Genomic DNA, 22,504 nt, shown 5'->3' with positions numbered 1-22,504 from the left:
CTCATAGAATTACATGCTTTTTTATATTTCATAAGAAATTTCTCATTATTTCACCAAAAATGTTAGAAACCTGAAATTAGGTCTCAACCAAAACTGTACGACCCCTTTAACTTTTGAATTGAATGTCCGCTTTTCAATTTTTTTACTGATGTGTTCTAATCGTATAAGCCAGTTCGGGGTACCAGTTTGAGCATGTGCGAAAAAAAGGTTATTTGTACCGAGAGACAGGTTGTTTTTTTAATTTCACTGAGATAAGCATCTGTAATGCTAGGATTATTCATGGAATCCTTATATTAAATGTGCCTGCCAGTACATCCACTTGACAGCAAGCCTGGTATTTGGCAATGTTAACACACAAAAAAAAGTTTGTTAACATATTCAAAACAGCACTTGATAAAATAGATGATTCCCTAAGTGTTGATTGACGAACCATACTGGTCACTTCATCTACACTGGTTAGGTTCATTCTTTCTTTGAATATGAGTTCCATAAATGGCTATGGTGGGCAAGCTGCTGCATTATGTCACTTTGAGTTGAGTGAAGTGCCTAATCAACTGAGAAAAATGAAAGATCATTTGTACCTTTGTGCACATGAGCTATCTCCGGACTGGCTTATTGCAGCGCATTCACTCAATCCACATGTAGGTCTATATGAAGGTGGACTTGCCCTCTAACTCTGATTATAATTTCAAGCTTTCTTTAAGTAGGTTGTATAAAGTGCTGATATATTTGTGTAAGGTTTGGTGAAAATTAAGTGTTAAAATGATTGGAAGAGTTGTGAGACTGTATACATCAACACTTGAGGTATTTCTCATGCATGATCATAAATCTGTAAAATATTAATGGTAATAGTAATAATGATAATAATGATGATAATAATAATAATAGTAATAATAATATATTTTGCTCCTGATCATTATGCTTGTGATGGTGCCAATACCAATACCTGCTTTATGAATGTGAAAAATCGACTGCTCTTTACAATATTTTGAATGTTGGGGCTAAACTGCATACATTGTGTAATTATATTTATGGTCTACTGAGTACAATGTGCTTCTTGTTTCCATCACTTGAAAAAAAAAAACCACAATGTATCAAAAAATTTGTTTTTAAACTTGTCTCACAAGACATATTCCTTCCTCTTTATGTCCAGTTTGTAATACCACTGATTGGTTAACCTTATTTTCCCTTTCTGAGTTAACATTTTCTGTGGAATTGTTAATGTTAATTTGATGCAATGAAAAGTGTTTTCAGATGTGCTATTCTGCCCAAGATTTATAACTGGGACATATCTTTAGCTGTGTGCATAAAAAAGTAACCAAATTTAGATGTGCATTCTTCATTTTTTTATTCTTTTTTTCACCTTTCTTATCATTGGTGTAATTATATATGAAAAACAAAATGTGAAGTATACTAATTGTATAATGGGGCACATTTGCAAGCTCTCAAGCTTGGAATTGGATGGAATATGTCAGTACAAGTAGTGAGTTTCAAATATATATGACAGAACTTTGCCATACCCTTCATTGTTTTGGCAATAACTTGTGTACCAGAAATCAGAGTTGACATATCGCTGTTAATGTCTAAGAGCGTCATAAAGGTGCTTTTGATTACCGTAAGATGTACCGGTAAATTCAAGGTGCATATCTATGATCCATTCTCGAAGTAGAAGGACAATGTGAAAGATATTTGTCACATAGTTTACTATTACTCTGCGCAAGCTTCAGGGATTTTTTGAATAAAAAGAATTAGTGCTTTTTGTCAATGTGGTAACTTCCTTTAAAAGAAGAAAAGGTAATCATGTGATGGAAAGAACGAATATTATTTTTCTTATTCAATGCACTGACCAAATTTCATACATTTTTGATTTACATTGCCCTTTTTATGACAAAATATGCATCTCGTATTAGAATTTGTAGAAATACAATGTATATTTCATGTTCACTTTAAAGTAAACCATGAAAAAGAAAATCGCTGTTAACTTGTCCCTCTTCCATGAGACATATATTAAAATGTTAATAATCTATATGTAAGTATGCACTGTATTCATCATGTTTATGTTCTATTTGTTGTTGAATTGAAGTCTCTGACTTCAGTTTTCGAAAGATTGTGGATTTAATTGACTGAGAAACTGTGTGTAAATGTACTGTATGCATGCTATTTTGCTTCATGTCTGGAGTGTTACCTTAGTTAATTGTGAAGTCAGTGAAGGCATCCAGTAGACCTTAGGTAATTGTTTGTGAAGTTAGTGAAGGCATCCAGTATATAATTATTTTGGTTTTAAAGGACAAGTTCACCTTCATAAACATAAGGATTGAGAGAATGCAACAATATAAGTAGAACACATCAGTGAAAGTTTGAGGAAAATTGGACAATCGATGCAAAAGTTATGAATTTTTAAAATTTTTGTGTTGGAACCGCTGGATGAGGAGACTACTACAGCTTGTAAGTCATATGCGTACAACAGTATAAAGAAAATGTAAAGAAAATTCAACATATTTTCACTTTTTTCGCATAATAATAGAGCACTTGACTTGCCTCTTTCTAAAGGCAGGGGGAATAATATTACCCATAACATTTGTCGGTAACGAGTCGGGGGAATGTGTACTTTTTTCAAAAGATGAAATTTTGTGAAATTCTCTTTATATTTTCCTTATATTGTTGTACGCATGTGATGTCTAAGTTATTCACACACTGCAGTAGTCTTCTCATCCAGCGGTTACTGCACAAAAACTTCAAAAATTCATAACTTTTGAACGGATTGTCCGATTTTCCTCAAACTTTCAATGATGTGTTCTACCAATATTGCTACATTCTCTCAATCCTTATGTTTATGAAGGTGAACTTGTCCTTTAACAAAAAGGTTATAATTTTCACCATATGGGGTGCAGAAAGGTAACCCTATATAGAGACGTGTGCAAATTGTATTGCATCCTATATTGCGGTGACTTTATCACCCCATAGGGTGCAAAATTACAACAATAACAATATGAACCATAATGGGTGCAGGTATGAGGTGCAGAAGAGGAACCCTGTATAGAGGTCTATATTTGCACTTTTTTGGGTGTTGAATATAGGGTGCTAAATAAGAACCCCCAAAAGTAGAACCCTAAATGGAGCCGCTGGTGTTACAACGATATGAACCAGAAAGGGTGCAAATTTGCACCTGAATTTTTGTTCACCCTATGGGGTGCAGAAAGGGAACCCAATGGAGGGGTGCAAATATGCACCCCAAAAAATAGAACCCTAAATGGAGCCGCTGGTGTTACAACGATATGAACCCTATTGGGTGCAGAAAGGGAACCCAATGGAGGGGTGCAAATATGCACCATATATGGTGTTAAATATAGGGTGCTAAATAAGCACCCCCAAAAATAGAACCCTAAATGGAGCCGCTGGTGTTACAACGATATGCACCCTCTAGGGTGCAAATTAGAACCGTAATTTCTCTGTGTGTATAATAAATTATATAAAATTATAAATAGTTGCGTCAACAATACTTGAGTGCAATTCCATACCCTACATTATATAAAATTGTATATAAGTTGCGTCAACAATATTTGAGTGCGATTAAACATTGTCCGCAATTCAACCTAACTTCAGAAAGAAGAATTTGACATACAGTGTAGTAGACCTTTGGGAGAATGTGACGTAAAAACAGGAAAGTTGTGACATAATCATGATTTTAAAGAAAACAGGAGGAGTATTCTGAATGAATAAAAAATCACCAAAATCAAACAGATGATAGTAATATTGAGACGTCTGAAAGGTAGCGGTGGTATAATTGTCGCACTTTATAATTACGCCACACTATTGTCATTACTGTTGGATAATAGCTGAAGTGACATCATAAGACTGCGTCACGCTTCACTGAATACTGATTGACAATCGCTATACAATCTCTACAGAGCAGAACAGCAACCCTTAATTGTACGATGAGTTCCTTTCCAAATGGTGCCACATCAACTTTCGATGGTAAAGAGAAAAACTGGATTTTTATTTCACATGTTTGTAAGAGTTTTCATGCAATGACGTAATGTTCATACAAGTTCGCCACAATGGAGAAAATGGGCCTTAGGACAAATTTAAAGAATTGATATTTTTCGGATCTTGCGGATTTAGCACCTTTTGGAACAAAATAGAAATGAATTTAGCATCTTTTGGAACAAAACTCAATTGTCATCACCCGATTTTTCTATTTCTCACAAGAATTTAAATACTTTACGGTAAGGAGCTAATAAAAGTGAATATTATATCTGTTAAAAAAAATCACATTTGATGAAAAATGGATTTAGCACGTTTTGGAAAATAACTCTTGTATATACACCAGGATTTCATTTCAACGACGTCTAGAGGCCAGACCTGTCTGTAACAGAATCAATTCCAGCCTTGAACTTGATGCCTATTATGTTCTCGTAAAAAAATGAAATAAAAAACTGAATTGAATTGAATTGAATTGAATTGAATTGAATTGAATTGAATTGAATGGAACTGAACTTAGACCTTTCAAACCTTTAGGGCATGTGAAGTACATTTGGTGGCTGTCGGATTGTGTGTAGATGTGTACTCGTGATTTCCTATTGAAATGTGGAATACTCATCTTTTTTTTTAAACATCTGCGAGTAGCCGGTATAATTTACTTATACTAATATGTCTTCTCGCTTTTACACTTTGGTGATAAGACAATTGTGCTAATATCAAAACCAGGACTTATATTTTTTTAATACTACATACACGAGAACAAAATAAATGTTATTTCTTCTGATTCTAAGTGCAAATGTTAGTACTACTCATTTTAGTGTCAATACTTATGCTAATACTAATACCAATACTAATGCGATTATCATATCGGTACTCACACTCGTGATAATAGCAATGCTATATTTATCGGTATGATGATTAGTGTCATTATAACAGTGATACAGTTAGTATTAATGTGGTCTGCCATGGAAAAAAAAACTCTTTAGTAGTTTGATCGCTCGATCAGAGGAACTTGCCACCCCTGTACGATTGCCAAGTGTCCTTTGTTTGTTTGTTATTTTTTCCTGAAAAGATAGGGGAATTGTGGGTAAAACCATTTTCCCCAAGCATGAAAGCATCCAGGCAAGATTATAATTCAGATAATCATCCCTTCTGGAGAGAACACTAAAACACGGTGTGAACAGTGTGAAATCTCTTTACACTGTTAAATTGCAGCGTTTTAACAGTGTGAACACCATGTGAATTATCAATTCACAGTGTGAAACATATATAGCATTACTATGTGAACACTCTGTAAAAACCACACCACAGTGTGAAATTGTCTTCTCACTGTTAAATTCGAGCGTTTTCACATAGTCGACTATGTGAACACATTGTGAACACACTGTGGGACACTATGTTCTTTCCGGTAGGGATTTTTAAAAATTTCAGAGTTTAGTTTTTCCATAAACGATACCACTCCCTTCCTAGCGCGGTGAGAGCTAGGTGACCACATTCATTACGACGCGGCATTCCCAGGGCATTTTAGAGAATTTCATTAAAAGACGGAGGGCGGGGAAAGGTACGGGGCAAGTTTTTCTAAGACTTGTGATTTTTTTTTTTTTTTGTGAAAAGGAAATAAAAACGTTCAAAGTAAAAAAAAAATAACAACAAAGTAGATGCGAGTGACTAATGTCCACTCTCCCTATTCTACGTCCAAATCGCTTCCTCTTTCTCTTAGACATCGCGGCCCCATGCCATCTAAATGTCTGTTGAAGTGCGAACAGTAAAACAACAGGGTAAACAGCCACCATATGGGCACGCAACTTGCTATACCAAACTAACCAATCACTTTCCAAGATTTCAGTGATTTCCTGAGACGTATGCGAAACGGGCTCAGTAACATAAAGACAGTGAATGCTTGACAAGACTTTACATTGCAGCTATCCTCACACGCACGCACGAACCTCGGTCGTTTGGACTGAGTGCACACAGGGGCAAGCGATCGCTCTTACGTCATTTCGTCATCCCGACAAAAGATTGCACAAATCTTGTCCTTTTATGGGGTCGGTAAGAAATTTTGAGACGAAAATAGTCGCGATATACACTGATATAATGTTTATGACGGGTGTATCTGTCATGCAACAGACACAAAGTTCTTTCCCGACAGTACCCTTTAAATTTCTTGATAACTGAAACAGCAAACAACTCTTCTTTTAGAACATTTGTGGGTTTTTTAAATCTTTACTCGGTCTTTATATGGAAGAAATAAGCGTTCATTTTGTTTTCTATTCTTCATCGTGTACTATACCAGTGTCGATCAAATGTATAATTACCCCTCGCGCTATTCTATTTCAAATCATGCTATTACATGCTTGTACCTCAAGAGCCTGTAAGCTCGAACATTTAAAGTGATTTCCAATCGATGTCATATAGTCAGTTTTTATACAGAAGACGCAAGAAATGAAACTTAATTGTGCAAAAAAAAAACATGCATGTCCAAACTCTGCGAAAACACAGTGTTTGATGTTCGCACAAAGCAGTGTCGTCGTTAATAAACCAACGAACGATCGCATTCGATTCATGTTAATATTCAGCTTTTAGGTGACTGCCAGTGAATTACTTTCTCACTTGGGACTTAGGAGAGGCTGCATGTAAGGTATGTTGCCCTACAGGGCAACATATATGGATGTTGCCATCGATTGAGACGAACTATGACCGCAAAGCAATTCTATCATTCTTGTCAGGTGGGTGTACGATTGCCGGAGAAATGGGGGCGCTATGTGCATGGTGTAGTGGCCATGCTCCATACTCACAAGACGGAGATTATCGGTTCGAATCCCATGCCAGGTGAGTACAGACCTGGATGTGATGTTTTAATCACTTTTGTTCATCTTGGCCTGGGATTATAAGTGGGTAATTGCCAATGCTGTGGTACAGATACTAACAAAGTTCTTTCGGAACTTAGTTATTTAATATTGAGACCACTTTGAATGAAATACATTATTACAATCGAAGGCTACGAAAAGACGTGTGTCACAGTCCAATCCGTGTCCGAACCTGTGGTAATGACTTCTCATCTGCTTTTCGTTTTCGATTAGTGTAGACAATAAAATCTTGTATCCCAGCTATACCCAAAGAAGAGTCAAGGAATGCATTTGCGTTCAAAACTAACAGCATAAAGCAGCAACAAATCGTGACCTTACTAACATTTCGGATACGTAACAAATAGAGGCATAACACATGTGTGACGTCACTGTCATATGGCTGGTATGGTTATTTTGAAGGATCCCTGAGATATCATGATAGCGTAGAACCAAGTCACGATCTTCTTACGTATCTTTCTGATATGTAATCGGGAAATTTTAATTGTGCTGTTGATTTCGTTTCATTGTTTTTATTCAATAGATTTGTTTGTTTGTTCATTTTCCATCTGAGAAAATGGCCATATTCAGCTATGCTAAGCTGGTCTTCCATGGGGTCCAGTTGGATGTGATGCGGGACCACTTCACCGGGTTAAACACCCTGCTCTTTGCGATGAATGAATGAAGCGGGATCTTTTACGTGCATGAGTTGTGACTCTCTCACACACGGGACCTCGAGTCCATTTTATGTCCTATCCAAGCTACCTTTAATAGGGGTAACCACTCCTTTAAATCTAACCCACTGTCTCCATTTCAATTTTAATTCACCAATCTCAGTTGGATGGCGTTTTATAAGTGTGAGGGTCGTGTCACTGCGAGCATAGACAGCTTGGAGTTTCACTGGTGGCGTTTTTCTCGCAACCCGGCTATCACAGGGTGTTGATATCTGCACGTGTCTACGCACCAGGGCGTATTAAGTAGCCATTTATTATGTGGATGCTGCCATTAAACGGTAATGCTACTCCCGAGCTCAACAGGTCCGCGCGTTTCGGGTTGCCAATATCGGCGAGGGATACGCGCACGGCGGGTGTGACTGCCCGCAATTATGCGCAGTACTTCGACATATATTTAGACACTACGCGGTGTGTTGGAGGACGCTGTTAATACCCGTACGTTGTTAATCACCACCCAATACCCTCCGTCACACAGAGATCTCCACGGATCGATTGTATCCGTCATTTCTTGGCTTCTCAACTTTTTCTGCGAGTCATCTTGTTGTTGTTATTTAAATTCAAACTTTCAAGTTACGAGTGCGCTTGTGAGGATTTGCAAACAATTACTCTGATACTTCATCTCTCCGCATAATCCCGTAATAGATTGATTATGTAATGATATATAAGCTCGACTGCCAAATATCTCTGCTTGAATGAAAATAATTTCCCACAGTGTGAACCACAATGTGAACCACAATGTGAACACAGTGTGAAATCTCTTCGCACTGTTTAAGTCCAGCATTTTAACATTGTGAACACATTGTGAATCATACATTCACATTGTAAACATAACACTACTACTATCGGTATGTGAACTCTCTGTGGAAAACCATAAGCACCACAGTGTGAAATCATGTCCACACTGTTACATTTGAGCGTTTTCACATGGTCGATTATGTTAACACAATGTGAACACACTGTGAGACATTGTGGTCTTTTCAGCGGGGATCTCTCCTGACAATAACAAGACATTACTCTCTAGACTGAGTTTGAATCCGTAAAGTTATTAGGAACGTGCTAGGAAAAACAAACGCGTTAAGCTGTTCATTTAGGACCTACATCTCGCTCGAATAAACAGACGTACGTTCTGTGTCAGCTCCGCTTTTAACTTCCCTCACGTCAAGCGAAATCCATTGTAATGTCCACTCAATGGATGATACCTTATGCTCTATGTGCTTCTCATATAACACACCCGCCAGCAATCGTCCTCTCCTTTTTAACTTCAATCGCGTATTCTGAACAAAACATGTAGCATTTTACTTTTGTTTTTGTTTCTTTGCACACACTTCCGCAATGGGTTCAGCCATACCAAAGTAGCCTGGTGGAAGCTCTTTGTTCCTTTTTTTCTTTCCTCTGTGCCTGTTTGCATTTACAATTTCAGATCCATTTGTATTTGCACAATTGTTTACTCGTCACCCTATGTTGTTGTTATGGTTTCTGTTTTATCAAAGTTTTTCTTTCTTTACTTTCAGAGGAGATGGCGTGGATTCTTGGTTCGCGCGAAGCTATCGCACTTTTATGGCGGAGAAATCATACAAAAGGAGATTCATTTTTATCCATTACGGCCGGAATGCACCCTCTGGTCCATGGTGAACGGATGGAATTGAAATTGATTGGCCTGAAATATATATGTATCTGCGTGGGGCGAGTCAACACTTTCACTGAATCCTAAGGGACAATGGGCTCCGACCGTGGATACCACACCACCCTGCGATGAAAGGCGGGCATCGAAAAGTATCTACGTATTGGACAACAAGGTGGAGGGGGGGGGATATACACAGTTGAAAAACAAAGTGGTCAAAATAAAGAGCAGGGTGCATAACCCGCTTAAGTGGTCCCGCCTTACATCCAACTGGACCCCGTGGAAGACCGGCTACTTCTTAGTGCAGCTGAATATGGGTTATCCAGCCATCTTCTCAGATGAAAAATGACACAAAGACGGCAAAGGAAATATAATCTCACACATGACAGCGTCGATGGAAGTTAAACTAATTCAGATGAACCTTGACCAAATTCTGACTCTCCTTGCGCATGCGTCAAAGAAAGACAGAACATTATTTGGAAACAACTGTGTCCCTAGACCCATCAGCTTACCAGGTGGAAAGGGCAATTAAGGACAGACACATATCTTTATAGTAGCGACTCATCCAAAAGAGACAAAAAATATAAACAAACAAACGAAACTAAAGCCTTAGAGCCAGTCAGTCACCCCTAACAGATGCATGGGCAGCGGCCGTCTGTTTATATGCTCATTCGGAAGTTACTTCTTTAGTGGGGGTATGTATACCGCAGCATCGGTTTGGCTGATGAGGATGCTGGGTTCCCCTTGGAACTCAACTTTCCCATCATCATCACCATCATCATCATCGTCATCATCATCATCATCATCATCATTATCATCATCGGCATCATCAGCATCAGCTACAGAATTAGAGCTCAGAGTTGTTTATTGTATTTGGCAAGCATCACTCGAGGCTGAGACTCTGAGAGAAATATTAGGTATGTTTGTATGATATACATATTATATTCATAATGCAATATGTAAATATATAATATAATATATAATATATAGATATACATCAGACCTTTTATTTTTCTCGCTATGAAAAAAAAAGATCGAACCTCATAGAGAACTCTTTACCATTACAGTTTAAACTCAGTGGCACTTTGCTTTAATATAAAAAACGAAGAAATCATGTGACTTTATCCTTTGGCGACAGGATTATTATTGCAGCATTTAATAAGATGAGTCGGAGCAGCTCCTCCCCCTTCTTTCTCTTTGTCGAACTAAAAACAAATGTAGCATTTCCTTGTTATTGTCAGAAACACATTACTGTCTATTTCGAGCATCAGTGTCATCCTTCTGAAAAAAACAAATAAACAAGCTGTAATTAGGTGTCTATCATTGTAAATGCAAATGACCCCCCCCCCCCTAAAAAAGTAAAGAAAATATCTGGACAACTTCTCGCTTAAAGAAGGTAGCATTCCAATGCTTCGTAGCCCCCATATATATGCATAATGAAGAAACAAGAAAATAACGTTGTAGAGGAAAAATAACATGGATATAATTATATATGCCTTCAGGTCTATGCGTATGTATGTACATATATCAGGTATATTACATATTTCATTTCGTTGATTGGTAGTTGCGCATTGTTTATGAAATTATTATATCAATAGGTTATTGTAACTATCATGTGACTATAAAGTTATCGCTGGGAACAAAAGGGAATGGAGATTCTGAAGTGAAGCTAATCGAGTAAATCACAGTTTGTAAAAGGTGTATATCCACATCTTGAGAAGACAGGATATAATCGATTGTTCGGTTGTAGTAAACCTACGAAGTCTGGGGATGGTCTGACGTATTCAAGCATCTGATATGTGAAGAGAAGGACCCGCGTTGTCAATGTACAACAAAATAACATACACACAGTTCATTCAACGCAGGGTTGCATCGTTGATCATTCCTATTTACCCCATTATATACTCTGAAATAGATTAAGTTCAAAGAGGCATGACTTCGCACGACAGCAATTTCGCAATCTTCTGGATAATCGGTTTGTCCTCCCGAAGTTTTTAAATCTAATCATCTGTCACTGCCGACAGCTACAAAAGTGATCTTTCTTCTTGACTGCTATGGGGAGAAAATTAAATTGTCGGCCATGCCGCGTAATGAAAAAGGCGCCATTACAAATATTTCTGGTAGACAACGATTCTTAACTGTGTTGTGAATGCACGTGCATCATTTAAAAGCGCGCATCATGCACGGTGGAAATGGATGAGGCACACACACACACACACACCCACACCCACACACACCCACACACACACACACACACACACACACACACACACTTACATACACTCCTCCCCTTATGGTATGCCATCACGATCAGGGTATTGCAGATTATACGGTGAATGCATATTGACTGCCTGCCCCAAGCTATACAGACTATTGCGCTGTACACACATGTTGCTCCTTAACGACGACTTGATATTGGCGCGCTAACTATAATGAGATCCGAGGCATACCGCGTCGCAACGCGTAATTGGCAGTGAACGTTAATTACGCGCGGGCTTTCGTGGGATTGTAATCACTGCATTGTAAGTGCAGGTGAATTTCAATTAAAACTCGCGATTATGCGCGCTCTGTCGCGATATTGATGTCGTCGCAACAAGAACTGTACAGCTTACCCGGTAACCTTTTTTTTTTTTTTTTTTTTTGTCGCTAGTCGCTAACGCGCAATCATCGTTACCTTGAGTCGGAGGTATTTGTTCTAATTATCTATTCTGCGACTGAAACACTTTCTTAATCTCCTTGTCTGAGAGTTCTCATCAGGAAATTGATTACTAACCGATAATTGCCAATGATGCCACAACGAGGGACTTTATTTGCGTCGTGTTTCAGCAAGGGCTGTAATGCTGCCATGCTTTGTTGCCCTTCGGATATTAGTGAAATCATTTAGCTTTCGACGACTAAGTAATAATAGTTATGATATTTCTCGTCAAATTGATTAGAGCAGTTGGCAAGTATTAGTTTCGTATTGATAGTTTTTGTTAGCCAAGTATGTATGACGGGGAGACGGTAATATGAAAATATTATGATGATAGATGATATCCTGAAACCTTTTCGACCCACCTGTGACGACAATGAACCAAGAAAAGTGCCATAAAAAGAAATTAAAATTCCACACGTGTCTTTTCCTGTATAGAAGTTGCAAAACCATACCGTTTCCTACTTATATCTTCTAACCGCTTTTTATATTCCACGCATTTCAGAAATGATATACCAAGTCTTCATTTTTTTTTTCCGTCAAGCGGACGATCTCGCCAAGATGATTCAAATTTCAGACACGATGGCAATACACCTTCATAGCCACCCAAAGTCTATTTCCAGCCAAGTTGTGACGTACGAACCATGAGTAATTAAACTGTGAGTAAACTCTGAAAAAGACAACAACCGCCGGCGGCGACACACATCTAACGTTACCAGCAGCTGCCGAAATGGGTCTAGCTGAAGCAACCCGCCAGCCACTCGGTGTATCATTGAGTCCTGTGGTGTTTCAAAGAGCTAAATAAAGTTCACTAAAGAGGCCAACAGTTAACAGGGTATATACAGCTTTTAGAGTAATTTGATGTATACATATCTGCAGAGCATTTTATGTGTAAGAATGCCAAGAAACTCTTGAGTAGTTCATGATTTTAACCATTATACATAAAGGACACTTATGTGTGTGTCTGTGTGTTTGTATGTGTGTACATGTATAATGTGTTTGAACATTCATTTCAGCACTGTATCATATCATTATACATGTACATTTATCTGCTAATGAATACTGTGTATGCTGAATTAACTGTTGTATTGTGTTATTCTGTTTCACGGCCCCCAAGAGTAACAGTGTATAAACCTGATGGGGCTACCCAGGGAAAATAATACTGAATAAATGAATCAATAAGTCCGTCATACATGTATGACAGCAGATTTAAAACACAATGTATGCATGACGACGGATTGTCAGAGTTTGTGAGATTTTAGTTTACTGTCAGTGACTGTGTACGCGTTTTACTAGACTTCCAATAGAATTCTCGGAGAAAGATTCGACCACTTCTGTTTTTGTTTTACTGCAATGAAGGTTCCTCTGTATAGTCTTTTCATTCTACAAATGTTCATTATTTTACCTCATTCTCTGTTATCAAAGAAAGTGAAATATATATGTTTTGTCGAAAAATGAAATAAACTTTGAAAATGAAATTTAAAAAAAAAAATCACGACAGATACGATGTAAATAATCTGATTTACGCAGACGACAACACGGTGGGTGGAAATGTGGTTTGACGTACCACGCAGTTTAAAGGGAACCCAAACCCACAGAGCAATGTGGATTGATTGAAAGCAGCAACATTAGTAGAACACATCAGTGAAAGTTTGAGGAAAATCAGACAATCGATGCAAAAGTTATGTAACATCAAGAAAATATAAAGGGAATTCCACCAAAAAAATAAATCATTTTTCTAGCATAATGAAAGAGTACTTGACTAACCACTTTCAGATAGCAGGGAGAATAATTGCTACTCCTTACATAGTATAATATCAGTATCAAGTTGAATGAATGTGTAATTTCCATGAAAAAGGAATTTTTATTGAATTCCCTTTATATTTTCTTCATATTGTTGTCCACTCTTACGTCATAACCTCCAGTAGTCTCTTCATTCGGCGGTTCCATCACCAAAACTTTAAAAATTCATAACTTTTGCATCGATTGTCCGATTTTCCTCAAACTTTCACTGATGTGTTCTACTAATGTTGCTGCTTTCCCTCAATCCACATTGCTCTTTGGGTTTGGGTTCCCTTTAAGTCACAAAGACAATCACAGCTCCGACTCCAACCAACAAGGGCATGCATGAGGGTGGGTATTTAGCGATGTTCTGGAATCCACTGGGGCTGGCTCGTATAGAATGAACGATCCTCTTTTCGGATGAGTCACACACGAGCACTGCTGGCATAACGACGGCAAAATTATTTTCATTGCCATGTCGCGTCTCTGCGCATGTATATTTTCGAAATTAATGTAATGGATATTCAAGCATCCGGATAGAGATGTCTGCAGACATTCCTGAGAGAATCCACGAGGAAGAGAGAGAGAGAGAGAGAGAGATAAAGGGATAGAAAGAGATAGAAAGGGAAAGATATATATATACAGAGAGAAGATAGAATGAGGGGGGGGGGGGGTGATTGGGAGAGAAAACTAGCCCGCAGCGGTATAACTGTGGCGACGTAGCCCTAGCCTGACGTTGCTGACGAATCATCCTATGTGCATTATAATTTGTAGACAATCATCATAAAAGCCCCGCTCCATTTACTGCCTTATGGCACAGCCATTGGGGGTGGTGGCACTATTACAAAGGGATTTTGGTCAAGATCTCAATCATCCGTTGATCAGCGGATACGCGGACCTCAAAGGATCGCTACTGAAGCAGTCGCTTAAAGAAGACTTCACTAATGAGTCGTTTGGAGTTCGGCGGCGGCGCTATTCCAAACCCCTACAAACACGCCATACCACCATCAGTTTGTACCAAACTGTGCGCTGCTCCTGTAGCTTGCTGCCCTGTCATCGACGCTATGTCTGACAACCTGCAAGATCATGAGCAGCAACTAACGTTTATTTGTTTTTTAACCGACTCTAATAAATTCATATCGATCTCAGTGGCAAATTAATTGACTGCATCACCGTCAGGTAACACGCTGCTTTGCCAGAATCATTGTGAGTTATTATGGGTACAAAGTGAATTGGAAAGGATATTTATAGGGAACACATAAATAAAAGATACATACATGCACACACACCCACACGCACACGCACACACACACACCCATACGCATACGCGTACACTTACGCAACTTAACTAATAAGAATTACATCACAAATACGCGCGTACCCATACACATACATAAAATTCAGTGATAATAAGTACATCGTGCTTAGATTGATCTGGAGGTAAACCTTTCACGAAACATACTGTATCTTTCTCTATCATATAATTACTGAGTGCAATAATAAAGAAATACACACGTAACAAATATCAGTGAAAAACTATGCCGACCTGATAAAAGTATAATGAGCATATACATACTCAAAATTAACAACAGAGCATCGCATTTTTGGATGCACTTTTGGCGACGTAGTTCTGGTGGAAACAGTGTTAACAAAGCTCTTCGATAGGTCTTAAACAAACAAACTGAAGCAAACAAACAATACATTGCAATCTACGAATCTGTTAGATCTCGTGTTGAACGCCACTGAGCCATGCCGAGACAACAGTAAATAATAATGTATATCAATGAATGAATGAATGACAGCATAGCGCACGTAGCCAAGGCCTACGCATACTCATAATCTTTTAGGGATCATTTTTATCTTCAGCCCGCGTTCATTGTACAAGACGATCCCTGGCATATATCCGCTCAATGCACAGTCAATCGATGGAGCTGACGTACACACTTAATGATTTTTGTTATCGAAAGACATATCGGCACCTGACAAGGGTTTAAGCTATCATATTATATCTTTTCTCCAATAAGGCTTGTGGCCCTCAAACCGTTTATTATTGCATCTGACACTCTCTCTGTGTACCTCAAGGATGAAACATACGTTGATGAGGTACCGTTGTTTTCCCGCCTGCACGTTTACCCTTACTCCTGATACGGCGCCCATCTGCATATTGGACACTTCAACTTAATTACTCCAAGAAATCAATACGGACGTCCATTTCAAGCCATTATTCATGATACGATGATCAGCATATCTCTATATGGTGCATGGCCGGGCGTGCTTTCTACATTATTCATGTTATTTTGGAGGACAGTTCAAAATATATATGCACGAGTCAAGTCGACACGCATTTCGTCACTATGTGCGGATGCACGTCTGACAGAAAAACATATTCAAAACCACCATTAGGTTGCGATGGTATGTGCGTTTTACTAGCTCCTGTGTTGTTGTTGTTTTTCTTCGACTGCAGCTCATGAATTATATCTGAACCATACAGCAATATTGCCCCGGTGCGCATGATTCGAGCTAACGTTTTTCAGCGACGTGGAGTAAATAATCAATGAGTGATATTGAGGCAAACATAAACGCAGTCTTGTTGCCTGGGAAATAAAGGCCCAGATTGTTAAATTCACGATATAGGTGTATGTAATATAGCAAGGGTTGATATTTTCTGATGTCTCGGAAGCAGAAGCCAGCAATTCTTCTGAGCATTTTTTCTTTCTTTCTTTCTTGTTAACTGGACCACTTCATTGCAGAAATCAAACTGATCAGAACAATTCTTACTTCAAAATTGTCTAAACATATCGCCACAAATCCAGTAGAAATGTCAATGGCTCAAAGAGCATTTTATTCACAGCTTAAGGTGGCTTGGACAGGTGTAGTTACACATGACTTGATTTTGACTGTTGATTCATCAGGAAAAAAACCGTCCGTTTTTGACATTTAGTCCAACCCGAGGGACTCAACTTTTACTGGATTCGTAAGCTTTATCTTCAACCCCATCTCAATAACCCTGTATCAAAAGATGAATATGCTATCTGTATTAATTCATTTTCAATTTCAAATTAACGAATTCTTGCGTTGAGTTGTTTACACTGTATATTGCAACACATTGACAAATTGCCCTTTATCGACGTATATAAGCACCAATTAGCTAATGTTTTAGTGGCAGCCATGATAATAAATAAAAAAAATCACGACCATACGTACTGGCTTGAATTCGAACCAAATATATTTTGATCACCGGACAGCTGTCACATCCACTAGACCATCAAACTTCGCCGATGCTGGTTCTTTAAGCATGCGGCGGGTGCTGTGTATTTTGCGTCAAGTTCGTTGCTATTGCACCTAATTGACAAATTGTCCTTCATAGAGGTGAATTCTTTAAGTCATAACTCAGGACCATTTTTACTAGTTACCACCAATAAATAAATAGATAGATAGATATGTAAATAAATATATAATAAATAAATGAATAAATAAAATAATAAAGTTATATTGAATGAGGAAAGGTCAGTTATGGAATTTCAGCATTCATCATAATTTCGGAATATTAGATAGAACACAAAACAGAATAGTGAGGGCCGCAATGAGAGCAAGTACTACCAATGCTGGTGTAGAAATTGGTCACTATACACGCGAGAGTTATTTATAAGCATTATAGCAAGAGGCGAGAGCCCTTTTTGCATATTGCAGAAAACAATCGAATTTAAGAGCCATACATCTTGGTTATTTTCATGCCATTTATTTTGATTGATTTATTCATTTCGTCAAAGTATGGATGTAGGGGCCGTGTAACGTCTCTAAGAGTGTGGGTGGGCATATAGGCGGGGGGGGGGGGAGTGTTCGGTTGTTTGGTAAAGGGTCAACGCTCTGTCCCCCGCCCCCCCCCCCCCTTCCTGGTACCTATAGCATGTTACTGCTCCCCTAGTACGGTTGTAGAACTATTAACCAACCACCCCTACTTGATGTAAAGTTTTGAGGTATGTATTAACACGATCACTTTATTGCTGCCCGAATATTCAAAATCATATCTTGCAACCTTCACTAGTTATATTTCAGCTTGTTTTTCCTCTTTGCCGGTGTGTTTCCTATGTTTTTGAGAAACGTTGTCATTGTTTTTCTATACTAGAGTGTAACAAAATTTAAAGTAGGCGAAGATTTGAAAACCCTCGTGCAAATTACAGTGTAAAATTACACGCATGATTCGAAGGAATGAATAGAAATGCGGAGAACACATTGCGTTAACAGTAAAAAAAAAAAAAAAAAAAAAAAAAAAAAAAAAAAAAAAAGGGGGGGGGGGGGGGGGAGGAGGGGAGGGGGAGGTGATGAATCCTGATCACAACCAGAAGAGACGAGAGTTAGTACTATCTGTCATATTGTAACGAGCGTATCCCAGGCTTTGTGCTTTAGGCTCCAGGATTTAGACTTATGATAAGCCCCTTCACATGTGCATACATGTACATACGTCTTCATTGACTATAGTAGTCGATACTGATAATACCCTGACTGCTATTTTCATCCGTGTTCTGTCCATAGCATGCCCTGGCAGACCCCATTATCTGCATACACAATTAGGGACCTTCACTCTACATTTAATATGACAGTGCAATGTGTGACAAACGGGAATCAATGAAATGCTTCATTTGCGCATTGATTGAGGCCACCATCGTAATGGAGCTTTATGTTGGCGCTGTCCTGCATTTTTGTAAACCTGTATTTTTAAGATATCATTCGCCGTGATATCGTACCAAGACCTCATCCCATAACAATATGAATCTTAATTATATGCTTGTACTTGTGAATTTCATACATTTTATGAAATGTTTTATTGTACTAACATGATCGTCAATGAAGCAATTAAAGAATATAACGAAAGAATACATTCAAATAGTTATTGCTTCACAGCACTACTATCGGACATCACCATAACATTTATGAAACCTATATGCCTGAAAAGATCGATCATGAAGATAGATCTGAAATGAGCGGTCCACCAATATACAACATATCATCATTTGTTAAATATATCAGCTTAATACATTTCATCATGTTTGATAATTACCTTTGATTTATATTTCTAATTTAAACCCATTTTGTATATAATTCAACCATTTTGAAATAAAAACAAACAAACAAAGATTCTTCATACAAAACTAATTTGCCTGTCATTCAATTTTTATCATTTTGTGATTTGTTTCTAGGAAGGAAGAAGATGTCGAAATACATGTATACGTAATATCGCTCCGTCATGCTGAAAAAAAAAAGAAAAAAAAAAGATCTGTGACGTTGGACTTGGTGTACTCTGCACCTACGAGATCAGCCTCTTTACACATGGCCCAAGATCGAATGGGTTACTTGGAAGAGAATGGCACACTTTCGCTCGTGCCTATCCATACTGATATCTCGATACCAAATTCACACCCATACTCACACAGCGTGTTACACACCACAAATTTATATAATGACAACATTTTGCATCAACCATGTTAATCTTCTTCGTATTTTTGTTCTTGTTATCTTTTATATACCTGCCTTGAGGATCGTTTTGCTCTAGGCGGGTGGGTCTGAAATAACTCATGGTACCGACCCGTATTGAGGCAACTATAGATAGACAGATAATCTCATCCAGCTCTGCCAAGTCGCTATACCACCACATTCAAACACCACTGAATTCATATTCCTTGTGATTGTCAGTGAAAATAAAAGAGATGAGGTATATGGGGAAAAATATCAATTTCTAGTTTTTGACACGTAAGCTCAGGCATTTTTAATGACATTCTTTCTCTCTCTTTCTCTCTCTCTCTCTCTCTCTCTCTCTCCCTCTCTCCCCCTATACACTGTAAAAACATCGGTGTTAGATTTAACACCACGGGTGTTAAATCTAACACCGATCAAACTTCAATAAAGGACCACACCCACAGGTGTTAAAAATGCACTGTGATGGTGTTGAAAAGTGTTCACCTGACACTTCGTGCTGTTAATTTGACACTCTACCTGGTGTTATTTTGACACTGTACTGGTGTTAATTCAAAAATGACACCACATGGTGTTGATTTGATATTTGTTGGTGTTAATATCAATGGTTTAACACCCGTCCAGCTTCAATAAGAGACCACACCAGCTGGTGTTACTTTGGTGTAAATTTATTTTCACATTTTTTCAAAAATCTAGTATTTTAATGTAAAATTCTTGATCGTCTTGTTCAAATTAAAAATCAACAAGAAGTGCAGTTACTAAGAAACTCTTCAAAAACAGTTTAAAATTTGGAAATGACACCCGGGGGTGTTGATTTAACACCATAAATGGGCACCGAAAATTTAACACCAGCTCGGTGTTCACTATCTAACACCGGACTTTTTGAAGTGTAGCTTTCTTCTTTTGGTTCTTTTACTGCTTACCCAACCTCGGAATCTGCATGATTTTCACGTTTCGCACTCTCTCTCTTATTAGCCTTGATTAGGAAAGAATTGAGGACTACAAACATTAAAGTCGTCTTTGCTATTTTTTTTCTCGGCCGTCAGTGCTCGAAAGGAACCTGTTTTGTTTGTTTGTTTGTTTTTTGTGTGAGTTATCACCTCAAAAGTAATCAATTACCATGGATGTTCGACTTTTTTTTCAGCAGCGCTGAATGAAACGGATAACGAGAAATACGATGTAAATGCTCATATCCGACATTTTTCCTCCTCAATGGACTTCACGCAACATGAATTAGATGTACATACATTAGGATACAAAGCTTCATGCACATATGACATCATGAAATGTTTTGTTAAGGACGTCGAATGACGTGTTTGGTTAGGATAGGTGTGTGCCGGCGTGTTTATGGCTTTGTGTCTTACGTCTATACTGCATGGGGATTAGGTGTGAGTATGGTGTTTGCAGGATTTCACGCCATCTCTATGGCTTCTGGAAACCCCGTAGGCCGTCATATGACGGCCCTGGGCCTTGAACATATCTTGAAAGAAAAAGATAGAGAGGGGGGGGGGGGACTTTAAAGGGAAGGTATAGTACTGGTGGAGATGAGGATTGGGCTTTAAACTTTTTGTGAGAGACCAAGACTATGACTATGAAATAGTACAGAGCATGCCATTCTAAAAGGAATTCAAATTTTATTTGATGATTATCGGTTTTAGAAAGGCTGAGACATCCAAAAACAAAGTAACACAAAGCGATGCTAATAAAAGGTGGGTCCCACCTTTTAATAGAATTGCTTTATTTTGGATACTTCAGCCAATTCAAAACCAATTCTCATCAAATGAACGTTCAATTCCTCTTGGAATTACGTGCTCTTTTATATATTTCATAAAAGGTTTCTCATTATCTCACCAAAAATGTTAGAAAACTGGAGTTTGGTAACAACCTAAACTACACGACCCCTTTAATGGGAGAAATGGACTAACCTATAGTGTAGCTGTAGCCGTCGATGTTAAAGGTCGCACTCTTGCATTTTCTGATTTGACGGTACTCCTTCTGTTTCTCCGCCTGAGCCTTCTCGGGAGGTGGGCTGTCACCCGCCGCCCGCATCGTGCCCGCCAGGAGACACTGTATCCCGCACCAAGACAAAGTTGACGTCGGGGTTGCCAAACAAGGGTGGAAAAAGATTTTTTAAAAGGCAACCCAAAGAGAAAAGCAACCGAACTGATGTGCAAACTATATCAGAGGATGATTGGTGGTATCCAGGTACAGCGGTGGGCTTGGCTACCTCCTTGTACTAATCCCTGTATATTTTCCCGTGGATGGCAGGGTCCTGTCCGAACAACACGTGGGTACCTTTCTTTGAGGGTCGCTGGAGTCGGATGACACCGCTATAGAAATGGAGATAGAAAAACTGTCACTTCCTTGCGAATTGACACGAATCTCCCGCACGAAAACACCCCCGCACACGTGTTATCATTGTTCGTGGCTACCTAAGCTGGAGCGACATCGCAGATGAAGGTTAGGGCCTTGTTTTTTTCATTCTCCGGGTTTTTTTTTTGGCTATCTTCCTCTTATAACTCCTCTATCCTCTTTACCAGAGACTGGTAAGTGTTTCTACGAATAGTACCACGGAGAGCGCTGTTGCGTACACGTCCGCACGTATGGCTGTGTTAGCGCTGCAATAGATACTTATTTGCGTTCGCCGGGCGGCAAGCGGGTCAACGGAGGTAAGTGCGCCACTGTTAGTACGTGGGAAGCGTACGCAAGTGTAAAAAGTCTGGCATCGGAGCGTGCACCGTCTTCAAACACGCATCCCCCGAACAGCGTGTAGAGATTTATTTACACGAACCTTTTACACACGTCGGAATATCTCCTTGCTAGAATTGTGCGGTGTGTACAAAACAGCGAGCACTATTCTTTGATGCACTCCCGTTTACAGCTTCTTTCGTATTAGTCACCCCCCCCCCCCCCTTCTGAGTGGCCGTGTAGGAATATTCGGTTGAACATATTAAGTCGCACAGGGTTTCACTCGTCCAAGTGGAAAAAAAAATATACGGATAGCAGAAAAGGACAAAAATAGATAAGAACATTGAGAGAGAAGGATAGAGAGAGGGAAAAAAACATTTCAGAAGAGACAAGACGAAGATATAGCTTTGTAGTTAAGATCAGCGGAAATGAATCTTGCGTGTTGAAACGCCATTTAAGCATCATCTTTACAGAGCCGAGCAAGATAAATCGATTTGTATGTATGTGTGTGTGTGTGTGTGTGTGTGTGTGCTCTCCCTCTCTTTCCTCTCTCTCTCTCTCACTCTCTCTCCCTCTCTCCCTCTATCCCTCCCGCTGGATTACATCGCCAATGAGATATTATGCTTGCTGCTATAGTTGCCTCCCGGGAGAGATCAAATAATAATGGTTAAAAATTGTTTGTGCAGTACAG

At 38.8% G+C, this 22,504-nt stretch overlaps 1 protein-coding gene across 1 annotated transcript in view; it reads right to left on the bottom strand.

Moving 5' to 3' along the window:
• LOC139732573 (dual specificity calcium/calmodulin-dependent 3',5'-cyclic nucleotide phosphodiesterase 1A-like) overlaps positions 1–21,731 on the bottom strand; it is a 276,018-nt gene extending 254,287 nt beyond the window's left edge. The window contains exon 1 of the mRNA XM_071643427.1: positions 21,051–21,731. Within this exon, the coding sequence (XP_071499528.1) occupies positions 21,051–21,174 (124 nt within the window). The 5' untranslated portion in view covers positions 21,175–21,731. The remainder of the gene's footprint in view (positions 1–21,050) is intronic.
• Positions 21,732–22,504: the final 773 nt, after the last annotated feature.

Source organism: Diadema antillarum, unplaced genomic scaffold, assembly GCF_040938485.1.
Source record: "Diadema antillarum isolate AM-2024a unplaced genomic scaffold, OU_Dant_1.0 seq00000437_RagTag, whole genome shotgun sequence".
NCBI classification, from domain to species: domain Eukaryota; kingdom Metazoa; phylum Echinodermata; class Echinoidea; order Diadematoida; family Diadematidae; genus Diadema; species Diadema antillarum.
This window is presented reverse-complemented; position numbering and strand designations above follow the sequence as displayed.